Here is a 27385-nt window from a genome sequence, read left to right as displayed (position 1 = left end):
GAGTAGTCCTCTTCCCTGACAACTCCAAACTCTGTACTGCTTTAAATGGCCAGAGAGTACCTAATTATGTCAGATTCCTGCTCCATAAAGAAATTCCCAGAACACAGTGGTCTCCTTTTAAACATATACACAACAGAGAAGCAGCACTGGGCTAGGAGCAGGACTGCAGCTGGGAAGGGACATTTGCATGAGAAAAATTCCGTGCAGCAGTACACAGACATCCCTGTGACAGTGAGTCTAAGATCAACCCTCCGGGCTAATTAAAACAGGGATTTGCAAGCAGTTTGCCACTACTGGTGGCAGCGCTCAATTAGGACTAGCAGTACTCAATACTAGCAGCCAGTTCTCTAGCTAAACCTTTAAACCCAATCATTCCCCACCACACCTGTCAACCTGTCTCCTTCCGTATATCTCTGCATGAAGACTAAAATCTCATTTCCCACCAACTGCGAATCAGCCCTAACCCTTCATGCATCCATCATCATGTTTCCCACTCTGACATGCCCCTGTTTTGCCCACTGATCTCTAGCTCCACATGACTTGCTCAGCACTCAGCATCCGTACAGCAGGCACTATGAGCAGAGCCGGATGAGCTGACACAAGCTGCTGCTATACACACGCAATTAATTAGCTGTAGATCATTGTTACCAGATGCTTTCCGCTGTTCAGATAAGCACGTGCACACTGATAGCTGCAAACAGCTACCACTGTGGTGCTGCCCAGGATAACACAGGTTGGGAATCTTTGAGTGCCCAAAGATACCCGAACAACTTAAGGCAGGTTGAGAAAGCTCGGAGTTTAACTCCCTCTACAGTCTACTTTCTAGCTGGTGGTTTTGTGCTAAATTTCAGAGATTACCCCATGTTTTTTACAAGGGAGAAACACAATTTTTAAAGGTCAGTAGTTGTTCTGTTAACAGAATCATATTATGCGCGTGTTATACTTTTTCTTACATTGCAGTATTATAATCTAATTAAACTGAAGACTTTTTGGTAGGTATTAATGCTGTTGGCTTAACACTTAAGTTTGCACTTCCTAATCTTTGGGTGTTCTTTTTATTTTTAGACTGAGATTTGCTAAAAGCTCAACATATTGTCTCAAGCCTTTATGGAAAAGTCAGCTGAAACTGAGCATCCTAATAGCAATGACTGAACACATACAAAAAAGTTACCTACTACCCAGCATCATCGCTGGAGGGAAGGTGACTAAGCAGCTCTCTTGCAGTTTCTTTTAATGACAAATGACTGTAGGTAAGCACAGAAGATCTGGCCCAAGATCATCTTTGAAGCAAAGGCGTATTGAATAATTAAACAACTGAACATTCACATGATAAATAGCAGTAGACTGTGGGCTGAATGTTGTCAGCAGGTTGTTACACTGGAGTACCATAGTAGCATCGGTTCAAATTGGAAGGGAGGTCTCTAGCCCAACCTCCTCTTCAAAGAAGGTTCAGCTGTGAGGTCACACTAGAGCTCTATCCACCTGGGTCTTGAAAACCTCTAAGAACAGAGATGACACAACCTCCCTAGGTACTTGCTACACCACCTGACCATCCTCGTGGGGAAAAAAAAGCTAATCTGTTCACAGCTGTTCCAAACCTCTCATTTCAAGTTATGTCTGTTTTAGCTCATCCTCCCACTACACACCACTGTCAAGAACCTGTCTGTCTTCTATACAACCTCCCCTCAGTTACTGAGGGGCTGCTGTCAGTCACCCCCTGGAAGCCACCTCTTCTCCAGGTAGAACAAGCTCATTTCCCTCACAGCCTGTCCTTGCAGGGCAAGGGTTCTAGCCCCCAAAAGCACGATGGTCTCCACCAAACTTACTTCAGTTTAATTAACAACTTTCCCACACTGGGGGACCCAAACCTGGATGCAGTACCTAAATGTGATCTGATGAGTGCTCAGTAAAGGGGGATGATCACTTTCCTCGATTTACCGGCAATGTGCCAGGTGACACAGCCCAGACAGAATGCTGTTGGCCTCCTTCACTGCCAGGGCACACTGCTGGCTTACATCCTCTTGCTGTCTGCCAGCACCCCAGGGCCTTTCCCACAGAGCTGCTCCCCCCAGTCCCTTCATCCCCCAATAAATCTCATACATTTATGAAATATATGAATAAGAGTACCTTCATATGCTGTAATTCTCCCTTCAGCTAGAACGAAATTAAAGTCAAACACCAAGCCACAAAGGAAGAAAACTTTGTGATTGAGACACTACCAGATATAAGGTTAATTATTATTTTTTTAGTCTTGTCACTCTTCTTTCATCCTCCTAATTGGTACAACATTGTCCAAATTTCAGAGGGCATTCAAATGACTAAAGTTTTCTCAGATAATCAATAGAGTCAAAAGGTCTCTAAACTACCTAAGGGTCTAAGACCTTGGCAACGTGATGTTTAAAAAGCAAGCAAACAAGAGAAATTCAAGTTAACTGTTAGCAGAGAAATCAAATTTATTCTCTGCATCTGTGATGACTGGACAAAACTCAAGAGGTTCATATGCTTCATGAGAGACCTAAAGTAAGAACTAACTCAAAATGAAGCATCTAAAGGCGAGGTTACAGAACAATTATAGAATATGAACATTAACAAGTTATTGAGTTTGAACAAGCACCTTCAAGATTTCTACAGGAACTCCAGGATACAATAGCCACTAAAAGTGACATGTGAACTCAAATCCATTTGTGTTACCTAGGGTGTGAAGGAGGTTGCATGGGCTAAAGCAAGAATGTGGGCAACTAAGCACCATCAAGACTCACAGCTATACTAGCCAAATTAGTAGAAACTGTAACAAAGATATACTGGAGATAGGTCAGCATGCCTTTTATAAAGAAAAAAAAAAAAAAGTATCACACCTCACATACTTACTGAAGTTCTGCAAAGAGATCATAGAAATACGTAAGGAAGCTCAAGGTGACAGCCTCCTGGATTCCTAATAGGGTTTAAACAAGTTCTAAGAAAACTACGAAGCCACAAGAGATGTGATTGTCTGCATGGATAAACAGCTGATGTTCTGATTCAGCATGGTTGTTCTTACAATGGTTAGCTAAGTTTTCCTGAAGATGCCGATTTCAACGTTTAAACATTTTACGTTGCCTAACAAAGCAATGTTCTACCAAATCCTGGTACACAAAAGGTTCATTCAACACCAGAAAACTTATTTCAACAAATTACACTTATTCTTTAATTTTCTTTAAAATCATAGGAGATAATTATTTCAAGTTTTATTTGTTTTATTGAAAATACAATTTAGTATTTTTTATTTGGTTGGAGCTTTTTTTTAGTCAGAGAATTAGTCCTATTAGTTTCACTAGACTTACATATCACGACCAGAATACATTCACGATGAAGTTCTTTGTTAGATTTATTTAGAAAATATCCTTTGCTTCAGAAGTTTTAATCAAGTTTTGACAGACAGGGGAACAATTATTGACCTTTGCTGGTGTTGTCCCAGTCTTTCTACCCAACTCACAACCCTATGAATAAATAAAAGTAAGCCATTACTTAAGAAATTACTGATTTGACCAATGAGGTTATTTTAAACACTTGGCTTCCCTATCATCTATAATAACACTTTGACTGAATTTGTTTAGCTAAGCTGTCATGCATTTTACTGTGTGACAAGTACAATTAGACGTACGATAGTATGCATGAGGCAGAAAGGCTAGTGCAGGCATATGAGAAAAACAATTTTTTTTAATGCATTAAAAGAAATCCTGTGGAGCAAAATAATCTTCTTTTCCCCAGTAACTCCCATTCTTAAGCATTATCCTACTTCATGAACTATATCCCTCTTGCTATACTAGTAGTTCTCTCTCTCTCCCATTCTCTGCTTTCTAGTCAACCACGTAACACAACTTATCACTGCATCAGTTGCTCCACTGCTGAGAAACACTGGGTGAAAAGTCAGAATTTAGAAACATCTGGTTTTAAATAGATCAAGTTGTGAGACAGGGAAGGATCACTGTTCCATAAAAGTCCACCAAGTATCTAAACTGATTTGCCTTGGAGCGATTTCCATGACCTTCCTCATACTTGTAATTCCCTGTACACAAAACTGGAATAAATAAAATCTGTTATTTAAAGGTGAGAGCAATTTGGTCATATACAGAACAATTTATAAAAGTATGCCTTTTAACCAAATAAGAATGATAATGACTTGCTCTAAGCAAAACCGTACAGGGTTTTTTGTTGTTTGTTTAGGGTTTTTGGTTTTGTTTAGGGTTTTTGGTTTTGTTTTTTGAATTTACTAGTCACGTATTTTGTAAGCTGCTGATCAAATACAGCAGGTGGATGCACCAGACAGCAGCTTCTGGCCACCACACACAGAGAACCAGGTACCTTGTTCCTGGACTATAGAGTAGGGATGCTTGAAACAAGATACTCCTTAGCTAGATGTGTGCTTTGGTTCTCTGAGATAAACCTTTTTATTATTGCTTTGTACGAAGAGCAGACTGTTACCCAACACTGGAAACAGATTTGAAAATAAAAACCTGCTAGATTCACAGATTAAGTCACTGGAGAATGCATTGTTAAAAGCAGAGAAAAGACCACCTTTACTATCACACTAGCCAGAAGTTAAGTCAATGCTGTAGAATATAGTCTCCTGTTCTCTCTCTGTGTCATACGAGCAACTGAAAAGACCCTCAAAATCCTCAAGTCTAGAAAGACTGGGGAGAGAACAAAGGGTTTCACACAACCATAATACCATTTGAATCCAACAACTGATCATAGTTTTTCTCCCAAAGATGCTCTTAACAGAAATCATAAGAGACTGCTGAAAGAAATCTGGTCTTGTCTTTGTCCAAAGTTGTAGTCTTCACTAAACATATAATCCAAGCGATTTAGATAAACCACGCTAAACAAAAGCAGTATAGAAAAACAAGGCTTAGGCATTTTCAACCAAATTTAAACTTTGTTTATATTTGTTTACTGTAACTATGTAAAGGATTTACCATTCAATGTATCTCATAGTGGAAAAACAGTTGGATCGGTAATGCTTTATTATATATCTTGATATTAATAAACCTTTCAGTCTTTTAAAAAATAAACACTCTTTTCATTTAAAAAATTAAAGAGAAATATGAAGTTACCAATTCACCCATGGGACAGGGCGGGGGCTGGGGAAGTATGCTGCATTATCCAAAGTTCAGCCTAAACACCAGGTTTTGGAGTATGTTTTATTCAAGGACAGAAAAATGGTAACACCAATGCAAGAAAGAAAAAAATAAATCTAGTCCCACAAAAAAAAAAAATGCATATAGTTCTCCAATAAATGCTAACAAGAAAAAATGGTAGTAGTCCACTCAGACAGAATATAAATTATTACAGCATAGAGAAAATGCAAGATATTTTAATTTTTAATCTACTAGAATACATCAGTGCGTTTACATGAAAATAATGTAATGTTTATAGAAGACATGGAAGGGCTTTCACAGTTCAAAGAAGTTTCTTCATTTTTCAGCCACTTTGTGACTGGTCTTCCGAAAGCTAATCTGAACTGGCATGCCTTCAGTCATTTGAATTGGGTTTACACACCAGTAACTTTTAAAATAAAATAATTGATGGGGTGTGAATCTTTGATTTTTCTGTGTCTTTTTAAAAAAATGGCTTTGGGGATTTTCACATAACAAAATACACCTACCAACAACCTTCAAAAAGGGATACTTCCTTTACATTAAAATTGGCATGACAAATTTTATGTGTGAATAAAGTTAGCAAAGCTTTCTATTTTATTATATAATACTACTATTAGATGACATAAACCCTAATTTTTCTCAAGTGATCCATAACTGACTTAAAGTTGTCTAAATTCTTTCTTTTAATTTAATGTGACTGCTCTAGGCTTTTACTTTTAAAGAGTCATTAGGCCTTAATGTATAATTTGGACATAGAGATCATTTGCCACTTTTAAAAATACAGGCTGAAAAATTTATTTTGAGATTTAGAAATCTTCACAGAATCCCGTATTTTCCAAACATATCTATTTTATTCTAGTAATTTTAAACATTGTTTAGATTTTTTTTTCCATGAATGAAAAGGCTTGATAGTAAATGGATTAACTTTCACGCTGGCAGCTTACATAAACACACAGTAACAGCTGAATCATCTTTTCCTTTTCCTCGGAGGTCAGAAGGCTACAGAAACACTGAGATAACAATCAGTCAAAATTACAATAATTCAGCTATTTTTATCTTCCTAAAACTAAGCTCTTTTTTCCACCAGCCACTGGAAGTAAGTGCAGATTAACCCAACTGAACTGCCAAAGAAGTGCTCTGCGTACTACCAGATTTTTGGCTTGTGGGCAACTTAGGGTTTTTGAACTTAAATAACTGATGGACTATTATTGCCTACTAAAGGCAGCAAGAAGACCGCATCACTTATTGCACTCTGGGGATTAATGGGGTATGAGAAAACAGGACAGTAACACACAGAGAAATCCTGTCTTCATGATGCACTAGAAAGATCTGCTATTCGTTTAATGAATCAAGGATTTACCTCACAAAGTTAAGCTCCAGAAATACTTAGTAACAACTTTTAATAAATACGGAATTTAATTTTAGAAAAAAAAAAAAAAAAAGTAAAATTTCCGGAAAAACATTTACTTTTTATGTAGTATTCACCGTTCCATATTTAGGCCCTGTCTTTAGTAATCTAAGTAGCAGAATTCAGTAAGAAAAGACTTCCTGCCTGGCAAACAACCTCAGCTCATCCTGAAAACTCAACAACTCAAACCAGCTACTTCGGAAGCACATTAATGCTTCCTGGCTACTTGATACACACTTTGAGACAGTCATTTTCGCTTAGTCCTCTGGGAAGCTTTCCTCTTGAGCATAGGAATGTTTACCTAGTTATTTGTTTCCCTCTGACAGGAACATTTTACAGCAAGAATGGCAGTGTATCATATTCTAGTCATAAACTTATTCTGACACAAGTCTGCACGTTTTATAAACAAATCTGGAAAAGACTAGGATTCCTATTGTTTTTTCTGGTTATTAAAAGAAAAGTCAGAATAATAATGCAGGTGATCTACTAAATGGCAGCCATTGTAAAATAACCTGCAACTTGAAAAGAAATGAAATCATTCTTGCTTTATACAGTTTATTAAATAAGCTTTGTAAAAATAATGCTTGTTTTGCATGAAAGAAAAAGTATAGCAGAAAAAAAAAAACAGCCCAAGATGAATTGGAAACACACCAACTAAGGTTACAAATAAACATATTTGGGGCATTTAGAAATCCTTTAACTTACTGCTAGTGATATTTCTGTAACGTAATCTTTTCTTCCTAAGCAATAAATACCAAGATTCTTGAAAATAGTATCTATGCCTAGATACTTCTCAGGAAACTTTTTTGTTAGCACTCACTGTAGAATGCACATTGTAACTGCAAACATAACAGAACACAGCTGCTTATGCTTCTTAAATAACATCCAAACACTAAATAATTATTGTACTTAAAATTTTGGTTAAACGAATAAAGTTCCTATGTAGCAAAAGCTACGTAGCAAAAGACTAAGGCACGGGTAGTTGTGTTAGATTATAAGTAAAGAAAATAAAATTTTAAAAATACTAGTAATTTTCAAGATACGCCAAGGCTTTAAACATTTGTTTCATTCCTGCTACAAAACAGACAAGATGCTTTGATGGAAGCCAGTATTTTAAAATAAGACGACACAAAGACACACATTCTTTATGCAGAGCCTGTTTTAAAAGGGAGAGAACAAATACATTTTCCACTGTTTTGTTGTTATTAATCTACAAAATGGGTTGGTCCTCAACATCTTCTTTCCATGAGACCTATATCAAAGAACTAACTGGACTGTGCAATTAAATAAACAAACATTGAATGCCTAAATTGTGTTATGCACAAACTGGAAACAAACATTGTCTTTTCAGCAGCTATTCAAGTATCCTTTCTTTCTTTCTTCAGAGTATCTACTGGTATTCATCAATTTTCTAAGACTTATTATTTTACTTTCTCTGCCTCTATGCTGATTAGTTTAGTTCACGAAGTCAGAATAAATAGTAATGAAAGATGAGAATTTATTTTTTTTTTTTTTTACTAATCAAAGATCACGTATTTACCTTCTGCAAGCATGTCTGGCACATCTGCTTGATATCTAGGCCCCACTCTGATTTCTCCCTTGTCTGCTAAAAGCGTTTTCAGTGATGGATCATATACCAATGAATAAAAAAAAGTATCCTAAAAAAGAACACACATTTGTAACAGCATAATAATTTTTTAAATTACATTTGTAAATCTGTATCATCTTCCGTTTGGAAATTATTAAAGTAAACCCCCTCGCACACTTTTACAGAGCACAGGTTTGGTACATTAATCCTTATTTTAAATAATGCAGGTGTTTCATGAGTACTTTCAAATGGCTAATTGAAGCTTCTCTCATTGCTAGGAGTTATTTCAGAACAGAACATACACAAAAATATATCAGTGGATTTGAAAAGAATTAATTTTAACTGCTTTTGGAATTTAACATGTTTCCTCTCCTAAATATTTCTACCACACTGACTTTGCATTACAAATTAGTCTCAAAAAGCATAAAACACTGTCAGTGTCTGCAAAGGGCTTACACAAAAATTGTATTGGCATATCTGGTGCAGCCAGCTGAAGTACAGGGCAAGTACTGTTGGCAGAAACATTTTTACCGATTATCAGTGGGTTTAGTGTAGAAATTTAAAAATAAAGACATGTTAATTTCAGCTAAAAAACACTGTCTGCCTGATGTTATATTAAGACACTGCAAATAAAAACATGGTTATTTTGAAAGGTATTTTGCAATACAATTATCTCAGGGAATTTTCTTCCCCTTTGGTAAGGCTAAGCACCCTAAGTTCCTTCCACAGAAAATGAAAGGTGAGGAGACACTTTCCATACAATAATTCAGGGCCCTTAAAATTAAACTCCTATGCTGAGTGGCCCTCTAGAGGAGCCTCTCTTGCTCTCTCTGTCCATTGAGTACAGAAAATTCTTCTTTCTAGAACACCTCTAGAAAACAAAAAAAAAAAAAAAAGGAAAAAAAGATTAAAAAAAGCACCATGTGAATTCCCTCTTAAGTATCCACTACAGGAAAGAGTCTGTATATTTCTCTTGTGCAAGATACCATATTAATTACTTCAAATTAATTTGTTTCTAAATTCTAAATGCATAATAAAACCATCATTTAGGAATGTCAATTAAGTATTTAACCAGTAACACTTTTAAAATCAGTGTTTTCAACAACATAATTTTTCTAACATCATTAAAGATTTTGAAAGTATTACTTGCCCATTTATTAAAAATACAGCCATAAAAAACCATAAACCCATGCCAATATTCACCCAAATAGAAGTCACATATTACCTCTTTCTCCAGATATGACAGGACAGACTCTGTCTCATTCAGAAGTGCAACACTGCATTTTCCCCTACACAAACATAAGGGAGAATTGTTAATAAAAATTTGAACTTTTACAAAGTAAGTCAAAAAGTTATTTTCAAGAAAACTATCTAGACATACTTTATAAACTTCTACATTAAAAATACAGTAAAATGCACTTTGCCATACTTTTAAGACATTAAAATTAATATCAACACAATAAAATGAGTGGCTGTACTGACCCAAGCGCTCAAACGCCTAAGAATTCTGCAGAACTGGGAAACAGTTTCAGAAACAGAGAAGCAATGAAGGAACAAGAGGTACTATGGCAAACAATAAATATACATACAATTAATAAAAAGGCCTGGATGAATGAAACACCATGTCCAAGTGACTCACCTCCAGTAAGTTCAGTGCCTAACTTGAAAACAAATAACCCAAACTAGAAACAACACCAGGTTTTACCAACGGGCTGTAAATGTAAAGTATGGAATGATTCCTAATAACGAATCACTGGATTCTATTCATTTCTTCTATGGCCACATTAAAATGCTAACCACCACATTTTTGTGCAGGCTGCCAGTAGAAAGCTTCCCATTATTCGTTAGTGGTACAGATCTGCCCAGGTATATAACACATGTAGATAATGCAATGAAGTTCAACCCCACTACCCCACACCCCTTCTCTCTCCCCTCACTCTCGGCTCCTTCTCCCCCAACATTCCTTTGGCCTCAAATTCCTCCCCTTCTGACTGCTCTGCAAATACTCTGTAGAATTATTTTTAACAAATGGTATTTTAAAGAAACGCACATAGATATGGATGAAAAATGTTAAGTGTGCTGAATCATCTTGCTAGCAACTGGCATTTTTCTGCTATCATTTTCAACTGAACTACCACTTTATAACAATGTATATTTATCACCCCTTAAATACATCACCTTGTTTTTCATACAGCTAAATTTAATTCAATTTCTATGGGTTTAGTCGGTATTTACCAGGAGGTTCCAGTGGCCTTAATATATATGGCTATAGGACCCCTGCCCAGAACACCCTTCTCCCTTGGAATAGATCAGCACACAAATATAGGAAACGTAATTGTTTTCAGAGACCTCCTTGATTTTAAGATAACACCAAAGAAGTTACTGTAAAAAGCATCATTCATTTCAGTGAATGTTGGCTGTTAAGCTCAACCATAAGTATTAGGTGCCAATTGTTAACAGCTGATCATTAAGCGACCATACTCAGCTAATGTCCTACTCACTACCATTGCACATCATAGGAAATGGGGTTAAACCACGCATTAAGTCTACAGTATATACAACCTCCTGAATTTTTCTTCATCTCAGTATTTGTCAGGAGAACCGCACCAAAGAGAAATGGTGGGAAGATGAGTGTGAAAAATCTGAGCACGATACGCAACAGAAAAGAAGAAAGAGAGAAAAAGACTCCTGCAGTAGAGAAGTAGGAAACCACCTCTGTACTCAACCATATCTTTGAATGGCTTTTGAAGCTTCTGGCCTTGGTAATTCCAGACCATTCATTTCTAGAAATTAATTATATGTTGTACCATGAAGTCAGTTTGTCAATATTTTAACGGATTTTTGTGTGTGTGTGTGTGTGTTAAGGGCTAAACAGGAGTTTACCTTTCCAGTTTGCTTCTATTCCATATACCTCTATCACGCTCTTCTTTCTCCACTACAGCCTACTCCTGTTTACCTCCAATTATTGCAGAGGCATTCCCTCACTGTCACTGCGACTGCAAGAGTATTTTATTGACTGACCTTGTACCTTATTGCAGGTAAATTGAAAAATTTCATTTTATTTCATTAAGAGGTATGTTTTCTAAGTGACAGAATTTCTATTTGATGTTACATTTCATTGTACAGCATTTTAACCATCTAATGGATGGTGTCACACACACAGGTAACGCTTCATATACATATGTGATAGCTCACATGTACGGACTAGAGTCCCCAAAAATGACAATACTAGACATACAGTAGTAGATACAACACTAAAATGAAAAAAGCATTTGAAAATTGGTAAACTACACTGAGTCAAAATTAGAAAAAAAAAATCTGTATTACAGTTACCAGATTCTATAATCTAGAAACCTGAAATTCTTATTACAAATGATTTAAAATCTTTACCAAACACACGAAAGTCTACTGTTTCTTTTTTCCCCCCCCATCAGAGGAAATCCCTCTCAGCCTATTGTAAATGGTCTACTGGGTTTAGTCAAGCATCTAGCTCATTATATTCTCTCTAGCATCTCTCAATCACATATGCCTAGGAAATAACTTAAGTGAACACAGATTTGCAGTGATACGTCCCTAAATTTTCTCCACCCACCATTGCTCTCTGCACCCTTTCTTCGAATACTAATAATCAAAAAGCCCAGGAGAGAAAATAAATGCCATTTAAACCACATTACAAGACCCGGAGGTCTTTTGTTGAAGCATGTATCTAAAAACCCAGAGCTTCTCCAGATTTTAATATAATATTCTCCTCCTCCCAGTATTCTGGAACTTATTCATTAAAGTTTTTAAACTATTTCAGATAACTGGGATGGATGGATCTATATCAAATAAAGAATCGATATAACAGGGTAAAATCTGAGTATTCTAACCTGGACAGAGGAAAAAAAAAGGGGCAGCTAGCTACCTACAGAGACAAGTAAAGTGAAAAAGAATACATACTGCATTTACCAGATTCTAAGATCAGTTACACACCAAAATAAAATTATGCTCTCTTTGCAAAGACACTAGGATTTCTGAGTTTTGAGTATTATTTAGACTGCTACAGTATAATACCATAGTTTCACTGTTTTATTGGTGGAGTCTCCTGCCTGAAATGTGTTACAAAAACTAACAGAACTAAGGTAAAAATTACAAAGAATTACCCAACTTTCTTGAAAAAAAAATTAAAAAATGAAGAGTTGCCTAATATTTATTCAGATATGAAACCTTCTTCCTCTTATCCAACTCTGATTCAAGCTATATTCCTCCACCAACTAGCATTCTTGACTTAACTGGTATCAACAGTGTGAATTACTAGTAAATAGCATCACAGAATCATAGAATGGTTTAGGTTGTAAAGGACCTTGAAGATCATCGAGTTCCAACCCCCCTGCCATAGGCAGGGACACTTCCTATTAGACCACGTCCAGACTGGCCTTGAACACCTCCAGGGATGGGGCCTCAACAACCTCTCTGGGCAACCTGTTCCAGTGCCTTACCACCCTCAAAGTGAAAAATTTCTTCCTAATGTTTAATCTAAACCTGCCCTCTTCCAGTTTAAAGCCATTCCCCCTCATCTTATCACTACGTGCCCTAGTAAAAAGCCCTTCCCCAGCTCTCCTGTAGGCCCCCTTTAGGTACTGGAAGGCCACAATAAGATCTCCCTGGAGCCTTCTCTTCTCCAGGCTGAATAGCCCCAACTCTTTCAGCCTCTCCTCATAGGAGAGACGCTCCACCCCTCGGATCATCCTTGTGGCTCTCCTCTGGACACGCTCCAGCAGGTCCATGTCCTTCTTATGTTGGGGACTCCAGAGCTGGATGCAGTACTCCAGGTGGGGTCTCATGAGAGTGGAGTAGAGGGGCAAAATCACCTCCTTTGACCTGCTGGCCACACTACTTCTGATGCAGCCCAGGATACAGTTGGCCTTCTGGGCTGCGATCCCATATTGCTGGCTCATGTCGAGCTTCTCGTCAATCAGCATCCCCAGGTCCTTCTCCTCCGGGCTATTCTCCAGCCATTCACTGCCGAGCCTCTATTTGTGCTTGGGATTGCCCCGACCCAGATGTAAGACCTTGCACTTGGCCTTGTTGAACTGCATGAGGTTGGCTTGGGCCCAGGTCCCTCTGGATGGCATCCCTCTCCTCCAGCATGTCTACCTCACTAAACAGTTTGGTATCATCGGCAAACTTGCTGAGGGTGCACTCAACCCCATTGTCCATGTCGCCAACAAATACGTTGAACAGTACAGGTCGCCAGTACCGACCCCTGAGGAACACTACTCGTCACTGGTCTCCACTTGGACATCAAGCTGTTGACCGCAACTTTTTGAGTGCGACCATCCAGCCACTTCTTTATCAACCGAGTGGTCCTTTTGTCAAATCCATGTCTCTCCAATTTAGGGACCAGGATATCACGTGGGATGGTGTCAAACACTTTGCACAAGTCCAGGTAGATTATATCAGTTGCTCTTCCCTTGTCCACTGCTGCTGTAACCCCTTCGTAGAAGGCCACCAAATTTGTCAGGCATGACTTGCCCTTGGTGAAGAAGCCATGCTGGCTGTCACCAATCACCTCCTTGTTTTCTGTGTGCCTCAGCAGAGTTTCCAGGAGGATCTCCTCCATGATCTTGTCAGGCACAGAGGTGAGACTGACTGGCCTGTAGTTTCCCGGGTCTTCCTTATTTCCCTTTTTGAAAATAGGGGTTATGTTTCCCCTTTTCCAGTCGGCAGGAACCTCACCAGACCGCCACAACTTCTCAAATATGATGGCTAGTGGCTTAGCAACTTCATCTGCCAGTTCCCTCAGGACCCGTGGATGTATCTCATCTGGTCCCATGGACTTGTGCACCTTAGAAGGGCTCAGTGATGTTAAGATTACATATCTGGTCTTGATCTTTTTCTCTAATTAAAAATATAGAGAAAAATTATTTTCACTTCCTACAGAATTAGGCAAAATTTATCTTGTATGAATGTCGAGGGAAAGTTTCAGATACCTCAGCAATATACGACTAACTGCAATAACTGCAAGCAAGCAAAACAAACAAACAACTTTCCCCCCCAAAAACAAACAAATAAACCAACCCAAAAATTTTACGTCTTCACTTACAATTTAATTCTGATGAGACTAAATTGTCCTCTTGGTATTACCAGCCTCTATCATATAAACCGCTCAGGATTCAATTGCTTCCTCTGTCCTAGGAACCACAGCTACTACTCCTACCTTTTTTCTTTCTTTAAAGCATTAACCATGTAAAAGCTGTTTTCACATGTTGCACCTTCCTTCGCTCCCATTCATTAGAAGCTCTTTTCTGCTTGTAATTTTTTTTATATCTTTCAGGTTGGCTCCACCAGTAAGTTGATAATTCCTGACCGTTTACACCCATCAGATAAGGGATCCCTAACAACCTATTTCTCCATACCAACAGCCAACTTCCATCCGTCAGTGAAGTCCTTCTGTTACAATATAGAAATTAGACTCAGACGCTTTCCAGAAAAATAGTCTAAAATCATAGAATCATAGGGTTGGAAGGGACCTCTGGAGATCATCTAGTCCAACCCCCCCTGCCAGAGCAGGGACACCTTAGAGCAGGTTGCACAGGAACGCGTCCAGGTGGGTTTTGAATGTCTCCAGAGATGGAGACTCCACCACCTCCCTGGGCAGCCTGTTCCAGTGCTCTGCCACCCTCAAGGTAAAGAAGTTCCTCCTCATGTTTAGGTGGAACTTCCTATACTCAAGTTTGTGCCCGTTACCTCTTGTCCTGTCACTGGGCACCACCGAAAAGAGCCTGGCCCCATCCTCCTGGAATCCACCCTTTAAGTATTTATAAGCATTGATCAGGTCCCCCCTCAACCGTCGTTTTTCCAGACTAAAATACTACTTCGGAAAAAAACACCTTAATGATTTTGTAGAAAAGGATTTCTTTAACAGCCCTAGCAGAAATCCAGGACCATATAGTCCCACAGCCAAAACCCTAGCCATCTACAACTGAAAGAGTAAAGCACAGAAACACTAATGAAGGTTATAAGGAAACGGCAAGCAATACTAATCATCATGGTAGGTAGAATTCTCAGTGCAGTGAACAGCAGGATTTCTTTTTCCCCTCCCTGTTTTGGGGAGATATTTTTCAGAGGGCAGGGGGTGGGTTGAGTCACTTTTTTTTTTTTTTTTAAATGTGGAACAAAGAAAAGGAGACTAAAAAGAAAGAACCAGAAAATAAATGGCAGCTTTGTGAGATATTCACAGATAAGACTGTCTTGGACAATTCAATAAGGAGCTAATGAAAATTAACACTCTACATGAGATGTCAGTTAGTATTCGAGTCCTGAATCAGAGATTTCAAAGATGGTAACCAGAGACAGGACATAGTAGGCCTTGAAAAGTAAAGACAAAACCCACCATGTTTGAGTGAGACCCAATGGAGGAACGAAAAACATGTGGGAACAGGGTTCACACAAGACCATGACAACAATCAATATTTAAAACAGAGAAGTACAGTAAGACTGCCCTTACTAACCTGTTCCAATGAAGACAACAAGACAATAACCAGCTCAAGAATTTAAGCTGTACAAAAAAAGTCAGACCAAGGCTATTATAGAAGACAATGTTATGAAAAGATTTCAATATAACCTGATTAAACAACCTAGACCAAAACACCAAATTCTCCAGAAGAATATGGATATGCATATCACGGAAAAAAATAATCAGACTTCTTGTTTGCACAGCCTGGCTAATTGTGCTTTAATTAGTTTTTTTTCTTAAAGTAATCAAGAGGATAGTTTCAGATCTTTACCAAAATTTAAAGAACTGATGCAAACACTATCTTTTAAAACTACCAAAACAAATCAAAATCAACAGCAACTGTTTTGATGTTTTAAAATCTTGTTTGTTTCAGCACAGCCTCTCCTTTTAAACCAGTGGAAAGCTCTGCAATTCCTGTTCTGCTATTCTTGCAGACTATTTCTTCATGTTTTCACCAGATGAATAATACAGCACATGAGATACAAGTCTTATTTTACTAAGGATTTCTTGGGACAGGAAGTATGAAAAAAAAAATTACAGAAAGAAATGACAAAAGAAACAGAACACTTTGTGCCTGTTAACCAGAACAAACCACAGGAGTGGAAAAGGCAATCTCATGGACTAAGTTTCCTGTTGTAAAGTAGATGCAGTTTGGGCGAGATTGATGCAGTCTAAGAACTCTCACAACATATTGCTTTGGGTTCCTACCAAGTCAATGAAACTTGATGTGCACTGGTCATTCAGATACAAGTTCAAGAGAAAAAAAAAATGTATGCAGGCATGACTACACAGACTGAAATTCTGCTATTAAGGATTATTAACTGCCCTCCTGAATATGACAGAATGATGTGGGGCAATTCTGTACAGATCTACCAATTGTCTTTTGCTGATCTTCATCAAGAAATGTTGGTCTCTCAGTAGAGATTTGGATCACAGAAGTGTGAGTCACTAACTAGACAGTCTGACAATAAAATAACAGGAAAGAATATTAGGAAATATTATGCTTCTGATTTCATTTTATCATATGCTGTTACTTCAATGACAAGCAGAGATTAAACTAAAAAGAAGGTGCATAATGAAGAGAGGTAGAAGGGTTCTGTGCATGAGTAGAACTCGGGAGTAATCTTTCCATATTTGGCATAAAGGGAAAGAAGGGGAAAAAAGGGTACAGATATTGAGTTGAGGAGGAGAGGGCTACCTTAAATAACAAGTTTTTTCCTGAACTGTCTTAAAGGGGAAAGTGTTTTGAAGATTTCCAATCAAACAACCACTTTGAGCCAAGTCTTGATCCCTTACAAGCAGTCTAAATTGCAATGATTATGACCAAACCACAGACTAGGAACTGTGGAGTCCAAAGAGCTTCTGCTAATTATATGAAATTGATTCCCCAGTTACAGGAAGGCAATACAGTACTTGTGTATTTTACTTTTAAGTGTGGTTTAAGGGGCACAAAATGATGCCGACAGACGTGTACCAAAGTCTTTACAGCAAATTTCAAGTTCTTGAGATTGCAAAGATATTTACAGCTTGAGAGCAAGCTATCACACAACACTAAAAACAAGAAGACAAAAGCATCATCATAGTGATTTAAATCTGCAACAGACCTCTAACTGGAGTTTGACTTTTAAAATATCCAATCAATATCTAGAATTGACAGAAGAAAGATCTGCATTGTATTGATTCATATTTAATTGGCCTGAGTTTGGCTCTGCTCATTTACAGAGCTGTCCCAAACCCAAGAAAACCAACAAACAAAAAAATCAATAAAACACCTTTGATAGGTGAATACTACTGGGATCTGTGTCCTGAACAAAATACTAATCTCCCAAACAGTACAAGATGGTGTATCTGTGGTCAAATCAATAAACTTGGTATTACCTTATTAATGCACTCTTGATCAAATAAAATTAAAAACAGAATGCACAGCAAATTGATTTATGTACATCTAAATGAACCAGTAAATGTCTGGCATCTAAACATATGCACAGATCATATGGATGGCCCAGGCTTTTTATGCTGCGTGTGGCTTTTAGTCAAAAAATTCAGAATTTTAATCTTAATTAGAGCTAGAATGCTGATTTTGAGCACTCTAATTTAGTAAGATTTAAATGCAGTCTCTTGGAGCAATCATGCATAACTGACATGGATTTAAAAGCACTTTGTAGATAACGTTCAAAGTTTTTTGGCACATTCTTAAGGTTCCAACTTTTATATAGTTCTCACTACTGTTATCTAGTCACAATCTAAACAGGAAAAAGCACTCCCAATGTGAAACAAATTTACAAAAGACAAAATTATATGAGACTTTACACTCAGTAACAACTTACACAGTTTAGATGTTTAAACTACCATGTTGTTAGCTGAAGAGCCAAAGCACCCAACTTTGCCAGAAGATCTTACCTTAATAGTTGTAGAAAATGTTAAGAGGTAAACGTATGGATCTATGAACGTACACACATTTGAAACAAGCTTTAACACATTATCACTTAAAACTGGATTTGCACTTATATTGTTCCAGTCTACATTACTGACCGAATCTTGTATTGTGTAGCTGAGAAGGGTCTGCAATAAAACACTGAGTAGAAAGAACAATTCACCAAGTGCCACGGAGAGAGTAAAACTTTTCTTGGTCTGGGCACAGTAAAACTACATGTTTTGGTATCTCAAAATAAGCATAACCGTATATATACTTTCTATAAACTACTATAGGAAACTCAAGTCACTGCTGGTTTTCCTCTAGGGATTAATTCATGCTGAAAAGTAAAAAAATTGTTACCTTTTAGCACAGCAGCAGCAATGCACATATATTGAATATAAACACAGGAGGCTGGTTAGGAATGATTTTTCAGCATGACATTACAAGGTCACCCAGCTCAGAAGCAATGCACATCACTTCATGCAACTGAACTTAAAGTTTTGCACCATATGAAAGACTCCTCCTTTGTAATTATGTCACTACAGGGAAATATGTACTGTTTTTCAGGTATTTAAGTGACAACCTTCCACTGATAAACACGCTTTTTCATATAGTGTTACCAGTGCTGGCTATCGACCACATGTGAAAACAAGATGCTGGCCTAGATTGAATTTTCGTCTTAATTCATGTAAGAATTCTCCAAATTCTATTGGAAAAGAAGAAAGAAAAAAAAAAAAAAAATCAGACATGCTTCTAAAGTCCCTTTGTTGTAAATAAACTCAATCCAGAAAGGAAGAATTCCTTTCTTAACAATCCAAATCGTCAGGTAAGCACATGCCTATGCAAAGCAGATTCACTCCTTACCCAGTCTGATTTATGCCAGAAAATAAATCAGGCTTATAAGGTTCAAAGTAAGCTTTCAAAAACTAGGTAAAATTTGTATCCCCCCCACACACACATATACGAGGTATATAAATGAATACACACACCCTTCCCATGTGCCAGATACTTCTAGTTTGCTAAGAATGCCAAAACTACAAATCCTGAGGTAATATCACAAAATCCTAAGATGCCATGCCTTAAAAAGTCACAACATTTCTTCTATAAAATTACCTGCCCTATCTGTCTTGAGCTTCAGGCCATTTGGTCTATTTTAAATGAAGGAATCCCACATTCAGAAAAAAGCATTTCTCTACACCTTAGTTGTCTGAAGTAGCAATATTAGTGAGTCCTGACAAGATCATGAAGAAGAAAGCACAGCACAAAGGAATCTGTGTAATAAAACTGAGTCGTTTATTATGCATCTAAAAAGCATCACACTCTTACAGGCAGTTTGTAAGCACTACATGTTTTTATGAACTGTACATACTTATGTTACTTTTTCTAATATGTCTACAAAGTGCTACCAGTTACTTTTATCTGCCCAGCAGCTAGGGGATAATTTAACAACAACAAAAAAAAAACACCCCAAAAATAAAAGATAACCACCAAACAAAGAAAACAAAAAACCACCAAACTAAAAAAAATAAGACAATGTGTTCTGGACTGCATTATTGATCAGAATGATGTCAAAAGATACAGGAAAAAGAACAGTAAAAATGTATTAAACTACTACAGGGAACAATTTCAGAACTGAGGGAAACCAAGATTGTTATAGCTTGATACTTTAGAAGTTTAAGTACACTTTTTTGTATGCTTACATGTAAAAAAAAATGCAGAGGGTCCAAATTTCTTAAAAAAAATTAAAGAATTCTTCTCATGATCAGGCTATTTGGAAGTTCTTTAATGTCACACATGAACAGGCATTCTGCAAAATCGTTCACCTTCTCCCCAAGCATATTGGTTGCATAAGATCATTTTATGAAAAGCTGATCACAATCTTAAAGGCTCATGAAGTCCTTTCTGTGTGGGAACGGAAGTAATAAACCAAACCAAGAGCATCTTAAAATAGTTTGGGGTTGGTTGGTTTGTTTTTTAAATAAAGGGTATGTATGAGAAGGACTCATAGGTTAGAACTGAAGATTTCAGAATCAGGTTTTGGAAAGTTTTTCTGAATTAAGCCCATAGGTATATATACAAAGCTTGAATTTGCTGCTTATGCGAGGCAACAAATATAATCCTCTAAAAAAATACAAGAAACACGTAGTTCATCCACTGATAGATTAAATACTCCTCATTAAAGATTAGGGTCTAGATTTATTACAGCTCTTTGAATAATTTCCATAATGACAAACATGCACATAATGCACAGGTATCATACACAGCCATGTTAAGTCCAGAAATCAAACTCAGCAAGAATTGCAGCATCTTGAAATTGTGCCCGAGAAAAGCAAAAAGTACTCAGTGAAAACACAGTGTCCAGAAGACAAACAAAACCAAACAAACAAAGAAAAAAAAGCCCTATGTGATCAGAATCCCGGCACTTATAAAAAAAGTAGAGTGGTACAAACACACATCATTAGCAACTGACAAAACTATAAAGAAGATGGTAAATTATCCATCACTTGGAAATTTCTCAACCAAGCATGGATGTCTCACTGAAATATACAATTCAATTCAAGCACAAACAGTTGGGATCACATCAACAGTCACTGCAGAAAACTGTGTGGCCTGAATCAGGTAAAAGAGCAACTGAAGAGGTTATGAGAATCCCATACCGCTCTTTGGTCCCAGGGAAGAACTCTCAAACTTGTATTCAAACTTTAACTTACTAGAAGGTTTGTTGAACAGAAGTAACTTAGCAAATTTCATTTTTATTTACTCAAGATGAGTATTTTTCACCCTGCTGTAACTAAGAAAGAATTTTGACAAAGTAGTTTATTCTTTCACCCTAACAAAAACCCACACAACTGTATCAACCAATTAAATCACCGACATGATAGCAACCAGATATAATTATGTATTTGAAATCCTCCTTCCCCTTCACAAATGGCCACCACTCTTTGCAACTCTTCTCCATTCTCAAACTGCTTTGACTTTAGTGAAAGTCTGCATACCAGCCTCTTTTTACTTTGCATAAATGAGTTGTGGTTTGGTTTTTTGTTTGTTTTCTACAGGGTGGGGGGGTGTTATTACAGTATAGAGGAGCCCAAAAGATTCACATTTATTCACTTATTATGACACCTGAGAATGCTTGGCTTATGTATGCTTTCCAAACACTTAAAACAAAATAATAATACACAAAAACCTACAACCCCAGGACTGAAACACAGTCATTAGCAAACGTGAACCAAGCAAAGATAATGCGATGGCAAGATGAACCCTGATGAATAAATTCTTCTACACAACTCATACGGAGTATTAAATGTAAAAGCAATTACAAGTGATCCTAGAAGCTAGTGCAATCTTTTACAGCAATCTAAATGTGTTTATCACCTATTAACTTTTGAGACCTTAAGAACGAAAAATAAATTTAAATCCCAAGTCAGATAAACCAGTGCATCTCCCCAACAAGATAACCATTTGCAGATGGTGAATTTTACAACACTGGCAAACAATTTCACCTTTATGACAACTTTCAACATTTCCCCCCCTCCATGCCTTCTCATGCCTTTCCAAAACACTGTATTTGGTAACGCTCAAACCTCTGAAAACCCAACTTAAAGTACATAACACTTCAGCTCAGCTCAACTCAACCCCCCTTGGACTGGCATTCCTTACAGGAGCTGTTTGCATGAATTCTGGGTGCATTTACTGTGTGATGTTAACAAAAGAGAGCACTCACTTTGTTACAAGGACATCTGGGGATTACAGTGCCTGGTAAAACTGCATCTGTAACATGCAGGGATTAGGAAGGAAGGAGAAACTTCACTGGAGGGGTGCTACCACCCTTACACATTTGAGCAGACAGGGAAGGGAATAGTTTCACTTGTAACTTGACAAGTAGGCAGTAAGGTAACAAGCCTTGTTTTTGAGACCCAAACTAGTACATCAGCTTGTACCATACCACATGCCATTGCTCCAGAATGGTGCTGCACTGAGCTAGGCAATTATATCTTCTTAAATACATTCCACTGCAAGAACATTGTGTCCACAAGGCAGCACTGTCATGTTTAATTACCACTATACCACCCGCTTCTAATTCTTTTCTAAATCTGACTTTTTTTTTCTTTGGTGCCAAAACTTATACCACTTCCTAAAGCTACTAAAATGGCATAGTGACACCTAATGCAAAGGGGAAGCCAGAGGAAGTCTAAAAAATACCAATACTTATAACAAAACAAATTGGATCTCAAGAGTTATATATAATGTATATAACAACATAAAACGTATGAGAATAAGGAATGAAACTGTATTTCAGTAATTCAAAAGCAAACCAACTACATGAGAATTATTTGAATCTTAACATTACAGACCAAAGAGCTTCAGAATAACTGCAAAGCATCTCGACAATAAAATAGTGGTACCAGGTGTATAAATGAGAGAATACTGTATTTGTAATTGCGAATTAAAGTAATCTCAGTCACAGGGTTGGGGGGCAGGGGTATAATTTTCTCTGCCATTCAGTTTAAAAAAATGCAAAAAGTAAACATTAAGACAACGGACAAAACAAAAGCAGTAAAAGTATATTAGTAAAAACTAAACAGAAACATACCACACTGGGTAAAATTATTTTATTCCCTTAAATTACAAGCAGAAAGGCAACGAAAAGTTTCTTTTCTTGGGTGAAGATGTCAGTAAGAGTTCAAGATCTGTAGCTGCCAATAGCAACTATAAATGGTTCAGCCTCCCATATTCTCTCAAAATCACTTTTAGCTTTCTCCTCTTCCTTCCAAAGTGACTGAGCTTTTGTATTCTTGCTCTTGATAGAACTGATCTCCATTCTCCCCTCTATTCCACTGTACCGTTTATTTTCTCCTGTAAATCCAATTGTTCCTACCTAGGGGCTAAAACTGCAGGTGGTAAGAGCAGAGGCCCAAAGAAGGGAGCTACTCAGACTTTTATTGCATGAGTATCTGCTAGCTTTCCATATGAAGATGACTGGCTTGGTAGACCAGTGACAGCAGTGAATGTCTTCTATGCCAACTTTAGCAGGGCCTGCAGTGTGTTCTATAGTGTCCTTTAACCACATTGGTAACATATGGAGCTAGGTAAGTAGACAATAAGGTTGGAAAAAAGCCTAGCCAGACTTCCAAGCTGAAAAGGTTGTAGTGAGTGGTACAAAGTCCAGCTGGCAGCTGGTTACTGCAGGCATCCCCCAAGTGCTGATACTGGGGCCAACAGTTTAACATCTTTATTAACAATCTGAACAAGTTAACTGAATACACTTTCAGCAAGTCTGCAGATGATACTAATTGGATGCGTTCACTCTTAAGGTATGACAACTAAAGGGAGAAAATCCTACTGCTGTCTTCAGTTACCTAATGAAAAGATATACAAATAAGACAGAGGCAGGTTCCTTTCAGACTGATGGGACAAAAGGCAGTGGACAGGAAGTTTCAACAAGAGAAATCCCAATTAGACAACAGGAAAAACAATTTCATAGTGACAGTGGTCAAACGCTGAAACAGACACCCAGAGAGGCTGTGGAATCTCCATCCTTGGATATTCTGGAGCACTGATGGGAAGAAGTTCGAGGAGTAACACATTCGCAACATTTCTATCCTCTTTTACAGGACAAGCTAATTAATAAAAGTTATGAAAACTACTCAGAATCACAGAATCTGAATACTAGTAAGTTAAAAAGCTAAATAAGGAATATTTTGCAGTGTATTTTCCTTCTCGTTTCTTTTTAAAAATAGTCAAGATTGTTAAAATGTCATTAGACTACATAAAGCTCGGTCCAGAATTTGTCCGGTAAAGGTCTTAGTAACACATGACAGCACAGCCCTACAGCATTCATCTGTTCTGAAAAGCAGATGCAAGTCATCACTCTGCCTTTGCCTGCTCTGCAGTGCTGCATGTACTACGAATTCACGTGTTTTTCTGGCTTCTTTGTGAAGTACATACTGGAGAACCTCTATTGTATTTGCTCCCTGAGTTGTGAGGTGAGAAGACATTTACAGTACTTCTATGTAATCTTCTCTCGACAAAGAGAATACCTTATTTCGGTATCTAAATGTCAAAGTAAGTAAGAGAAACTGTGCAGGGTTATTATCTCTATGCTGTAGTTGGAGAATCAAGAGATTTGACAGGTAAATGACTTTCTCAAAGTCAGAGAACAAATAGCTGAATCAAGCACAGGAAATTAATACAAAAAATTCCAACTTCCAGGTTTGTGCTGGCAGTGAGAAAGATAAGCCACACATGGGCCAATGAGGAAGAAAACATATATGCACATACAAAGTGTTTCTCCTGTTGGAGCATATACACTTTTTTTGGTAGCTTCTTGTCATTTATGGTCTGAAATGGCTGAGGGGAGCTAGATGTAAAGAGAGAACGAAAATTCCTTCAGAATGCAACACAAGAGCCCTTGTTTTACACTCGCTACACTCCCCCTTGTCACTGTGTTTTTTCTTTTCCATTTCTAGGTACATCATTCCCCACCCCACCCAACACAAAAAGAATTTGCTTGACTGCTAAGTAGGAGATGACACGAGCACTTACATTATTTACAGAAAGAAATCAACAAACCTTTTTTTGAGCTTTAGCAAGCCTCTTCCTACATTAGCATTACGGCAATTTAAAACAATTCTTGAAATGTTTTTGCAACATTTAGCCCAACTCAATCATGAATTCTTCACATTTACTTAAGTAAGCTGGGGTAATTTTATTTTTAAATGCGTGCAGCCCTAAACTGCAGATCTGACCACTGAGTCACTGTCTCCTTTCTAAACCCATCTGCGGTTTCCCTGGGCAGACAGAACAGCCGAATATCCTCCGGCCAGTAAAAGAACAATTAAAAAAAACCCTCTTGCAAAGTAGGGACAGACTGACTTTATATCACATTATGAACTGATGGTCTAATTGTCGAGGCAAAGCTCTGAGACTCTTGTCCCTTGCTCAAACATGAAGTAACAGAAAGACCAAAGTCATTTCCAAAGCAGTTCATGGGACAACCTGGCACAACTCAGCTGTGATCAATCCCATCCTTTTGCAAGATAAAGGCTGAAGTGTTCAAGCAGGTGGGCTAGTGGCAGGCAATCCACCTCAACAGAACACACAGATAAATTATATTTGCTTTTTCTTACCTGATATGTGTTGCCGGAAGGGACTCATACTGGCGAGAAAGGAAGAGCTCTCTGTGCTTCAGCTGATGTTTCTGTTTATCAGTCAAATCAACCTCAATTGTAGTTTCAGACTCTTCTTCAACTTCTTCTGCAGAGGAGCAGAGCGTAGGTCGAAATTAACTCTGTTGCATAACACCATTGCAGCAGCCATTTCACTTGACATACCCCCCCACCCCTTAGCAACCTCCCTGAGTATTTAAAAGAAAACATGAGTTTAAAAAGACTACAGTTTATGTAACTTGACAGAATATTAAGTATTTTGAATTCTATACCTTCTACTTAAACTCTTAAAAAAATTATCCTCTTCTCATATTGTACTACACATTGATGTCTTTCACAGCTGTAAGAACAATCCTCACAACATTACTCATTCTTTTTTCAACTTCTTTCATCTTTTTTTTTTTTTCCTCTGGGGGTGCCTCTTGCTTGCTGACCAGTTCTGGTTTAGAATTATGTTGCTAGTATTGGTATTACTAAAACTTTTACAGAAGTCCTGGGTAAAAGCATACTTTCTATGAACAGAAATTTACTAAACACAATTGCCAAACTGCAGTCTAAGAAAACTGAAAAAGCCTACTGCCTTCCATTAGATACTTCCTTATTAGATACTGCCAACAAATAGTTTATTTTTATATTTAAATAACATTTAAAATTACTTATATTTTAAGCAAGAAAGCACTACTTAATCTAGAAGACAGCATCTGTAACAGCAAATCATAAATTCCATAGTTCTTGTTGAAGGATATTTTAGATATTTTCAGCTGAAAGCTATCTTTTATAGTTCGTATAACCTGAAATTCTCTAATATTACCTCGTATATGATAAAACCAATGAAATCATACCCTTTAAAAAATTTAAACCAACTTTAAACTGGAAACATAAAGGAAGAAATAAAAGCCGATAGTAGAAAAGCATCACATACAGAGTTAAAGAGCAATGTTCACAGTGTTTGCTAACTTGTCATACAATGACCAGCTCTCCAAAATGGCTATCCTGGGATCTCCATGGTTGAAATCTGACTTCCTAGTGGATTCCTGGGACATGCGGAACTTGAATCCATATTTCCTCTAGCTTCCCAGAAAGGACAAAAAGTCTTCATGAATATTGTATGTAAAAATATAAACACTTCAATAAATTCTCTAAGATTTGTCAATTTTCTACCTGCTAAATTATCCACCAGCTGCAAAACCAAGTCTACTTTATAAAATGTCTCAGAAATTAAATGACAAAACCTCAGCATTAGGTAGTACTTCACGTAACTACCTACAATGGATCATCTCATCTATTCCAACAATAACCCTTTTTACAAACAACCTACGGACACTATCTCAAAATGAAGCTTGCCTGCATCCTCGTGGCAACCAGTCCTCTCCAAATGCAACACTTTATTGTTTGATTTTTTTTTTTAATCATGCCTGTGTGTAGCTCATTCCACTTCTAATAGTTCTTTCCACAGAAGTGATAAAACAATACGCTCTGATATAACCAACTTCTTCAAACCCAATTCCATCCACTTTAAATATATCTTGCTGTAGACCCCCCCAGTCACCTTCCTTGTTTTGGCATGTTTTGTGGGGAGGCAGAATAAGAAAAACAAAAATGAAAACAAGACTCCCCTCAGTCTCACCTGACACATGTACAAGTTCAAGTCAGACCACAACTCAGTTCAGAATTATTCTGGAATCTTTAATACTAACAATAAATAAAGCTTAAAAAAAAAAATGTGCAAAGGCAAAGCACTTTTTTAATTAACCACGTAATTAAAGAAAAAATATAAATTAATGTTAAAAGGTTTGTGTTTCAAGCAATTAATAGCTACAACTGTTTATTACAGTAAGTGACCATTACAAGCTACATTTGTATTTCAAAGTTCAAGCATTAATATTTCTTCTTAAAATACCAAGACATGCCAGTGGTTGCTTTATTAGTTTTGGTTTTTGGGGGGGTGTTTTCTTTTGGTTCTGGGTGCTTTGGTTTTGTTTATTTGTTTTTAAATAAATGTACTGCTTTTACTATTCTACAGGTCCAGGGCTCTCACTTGGCTATTTATTTCCTCTCTCTTTCCTGAAGCAAGGTAATCTTGTGTTATAACCATCTGAAAACAGCTAACAAAAAGTAATCCATTAGAAAGCAATTCAGGCATTCAAATACAGGTGTCTGGGGCCATT

The 27385-nt window shown here is 37.4% G+C and overlaps 1 protein-coding gene across 1 annotated transcript in view; it reads right to left on the bottom strand.

Annotated features, from left to right (window-relative positions):
• MTA3 (metastasis associated 1 family member 3) overlaps positions 1–27385 on the bottom strand; it is a gene marked incomplete at its 3' end in the record, with an annotated part of 142391 nt that overhangs the window by 93366 nt on the left and 21640 nt on the right. Inside the window, exons 4-6 of the mRNA XM_082480794.1 lie at positions 25179–25305; positions 9360–9423; positions 8087–8204 (exon numbers count right to left, since the gene is read on the bottom strand). Of these exons, the coding sequence (XP_082336920.1) occupies positions 8087–8204; positions 9360–9423; positions 25179–25305 (309 nt within the window). The remainder of the gene's footprint in view (positions 1–8086; positions 8205–9359; positions 9424–25178; positions 25306–27385) is intronic.

The sequence above is a fragment of the Vanellus vanellus genome (assembly GCF_965231255.1).
Source record: "Vanellus vanellus genome assembly, chromosome: 3".
Lineage (NCBI taxonomy): Eukaryota > Metazoa > Chordata > Aves > Charadriiformes > Charadriidae > Vanellus > Vanellus vanellus.
This window is presented reverse-complemented; position numbering and strand designations above follow the sequence as displayed.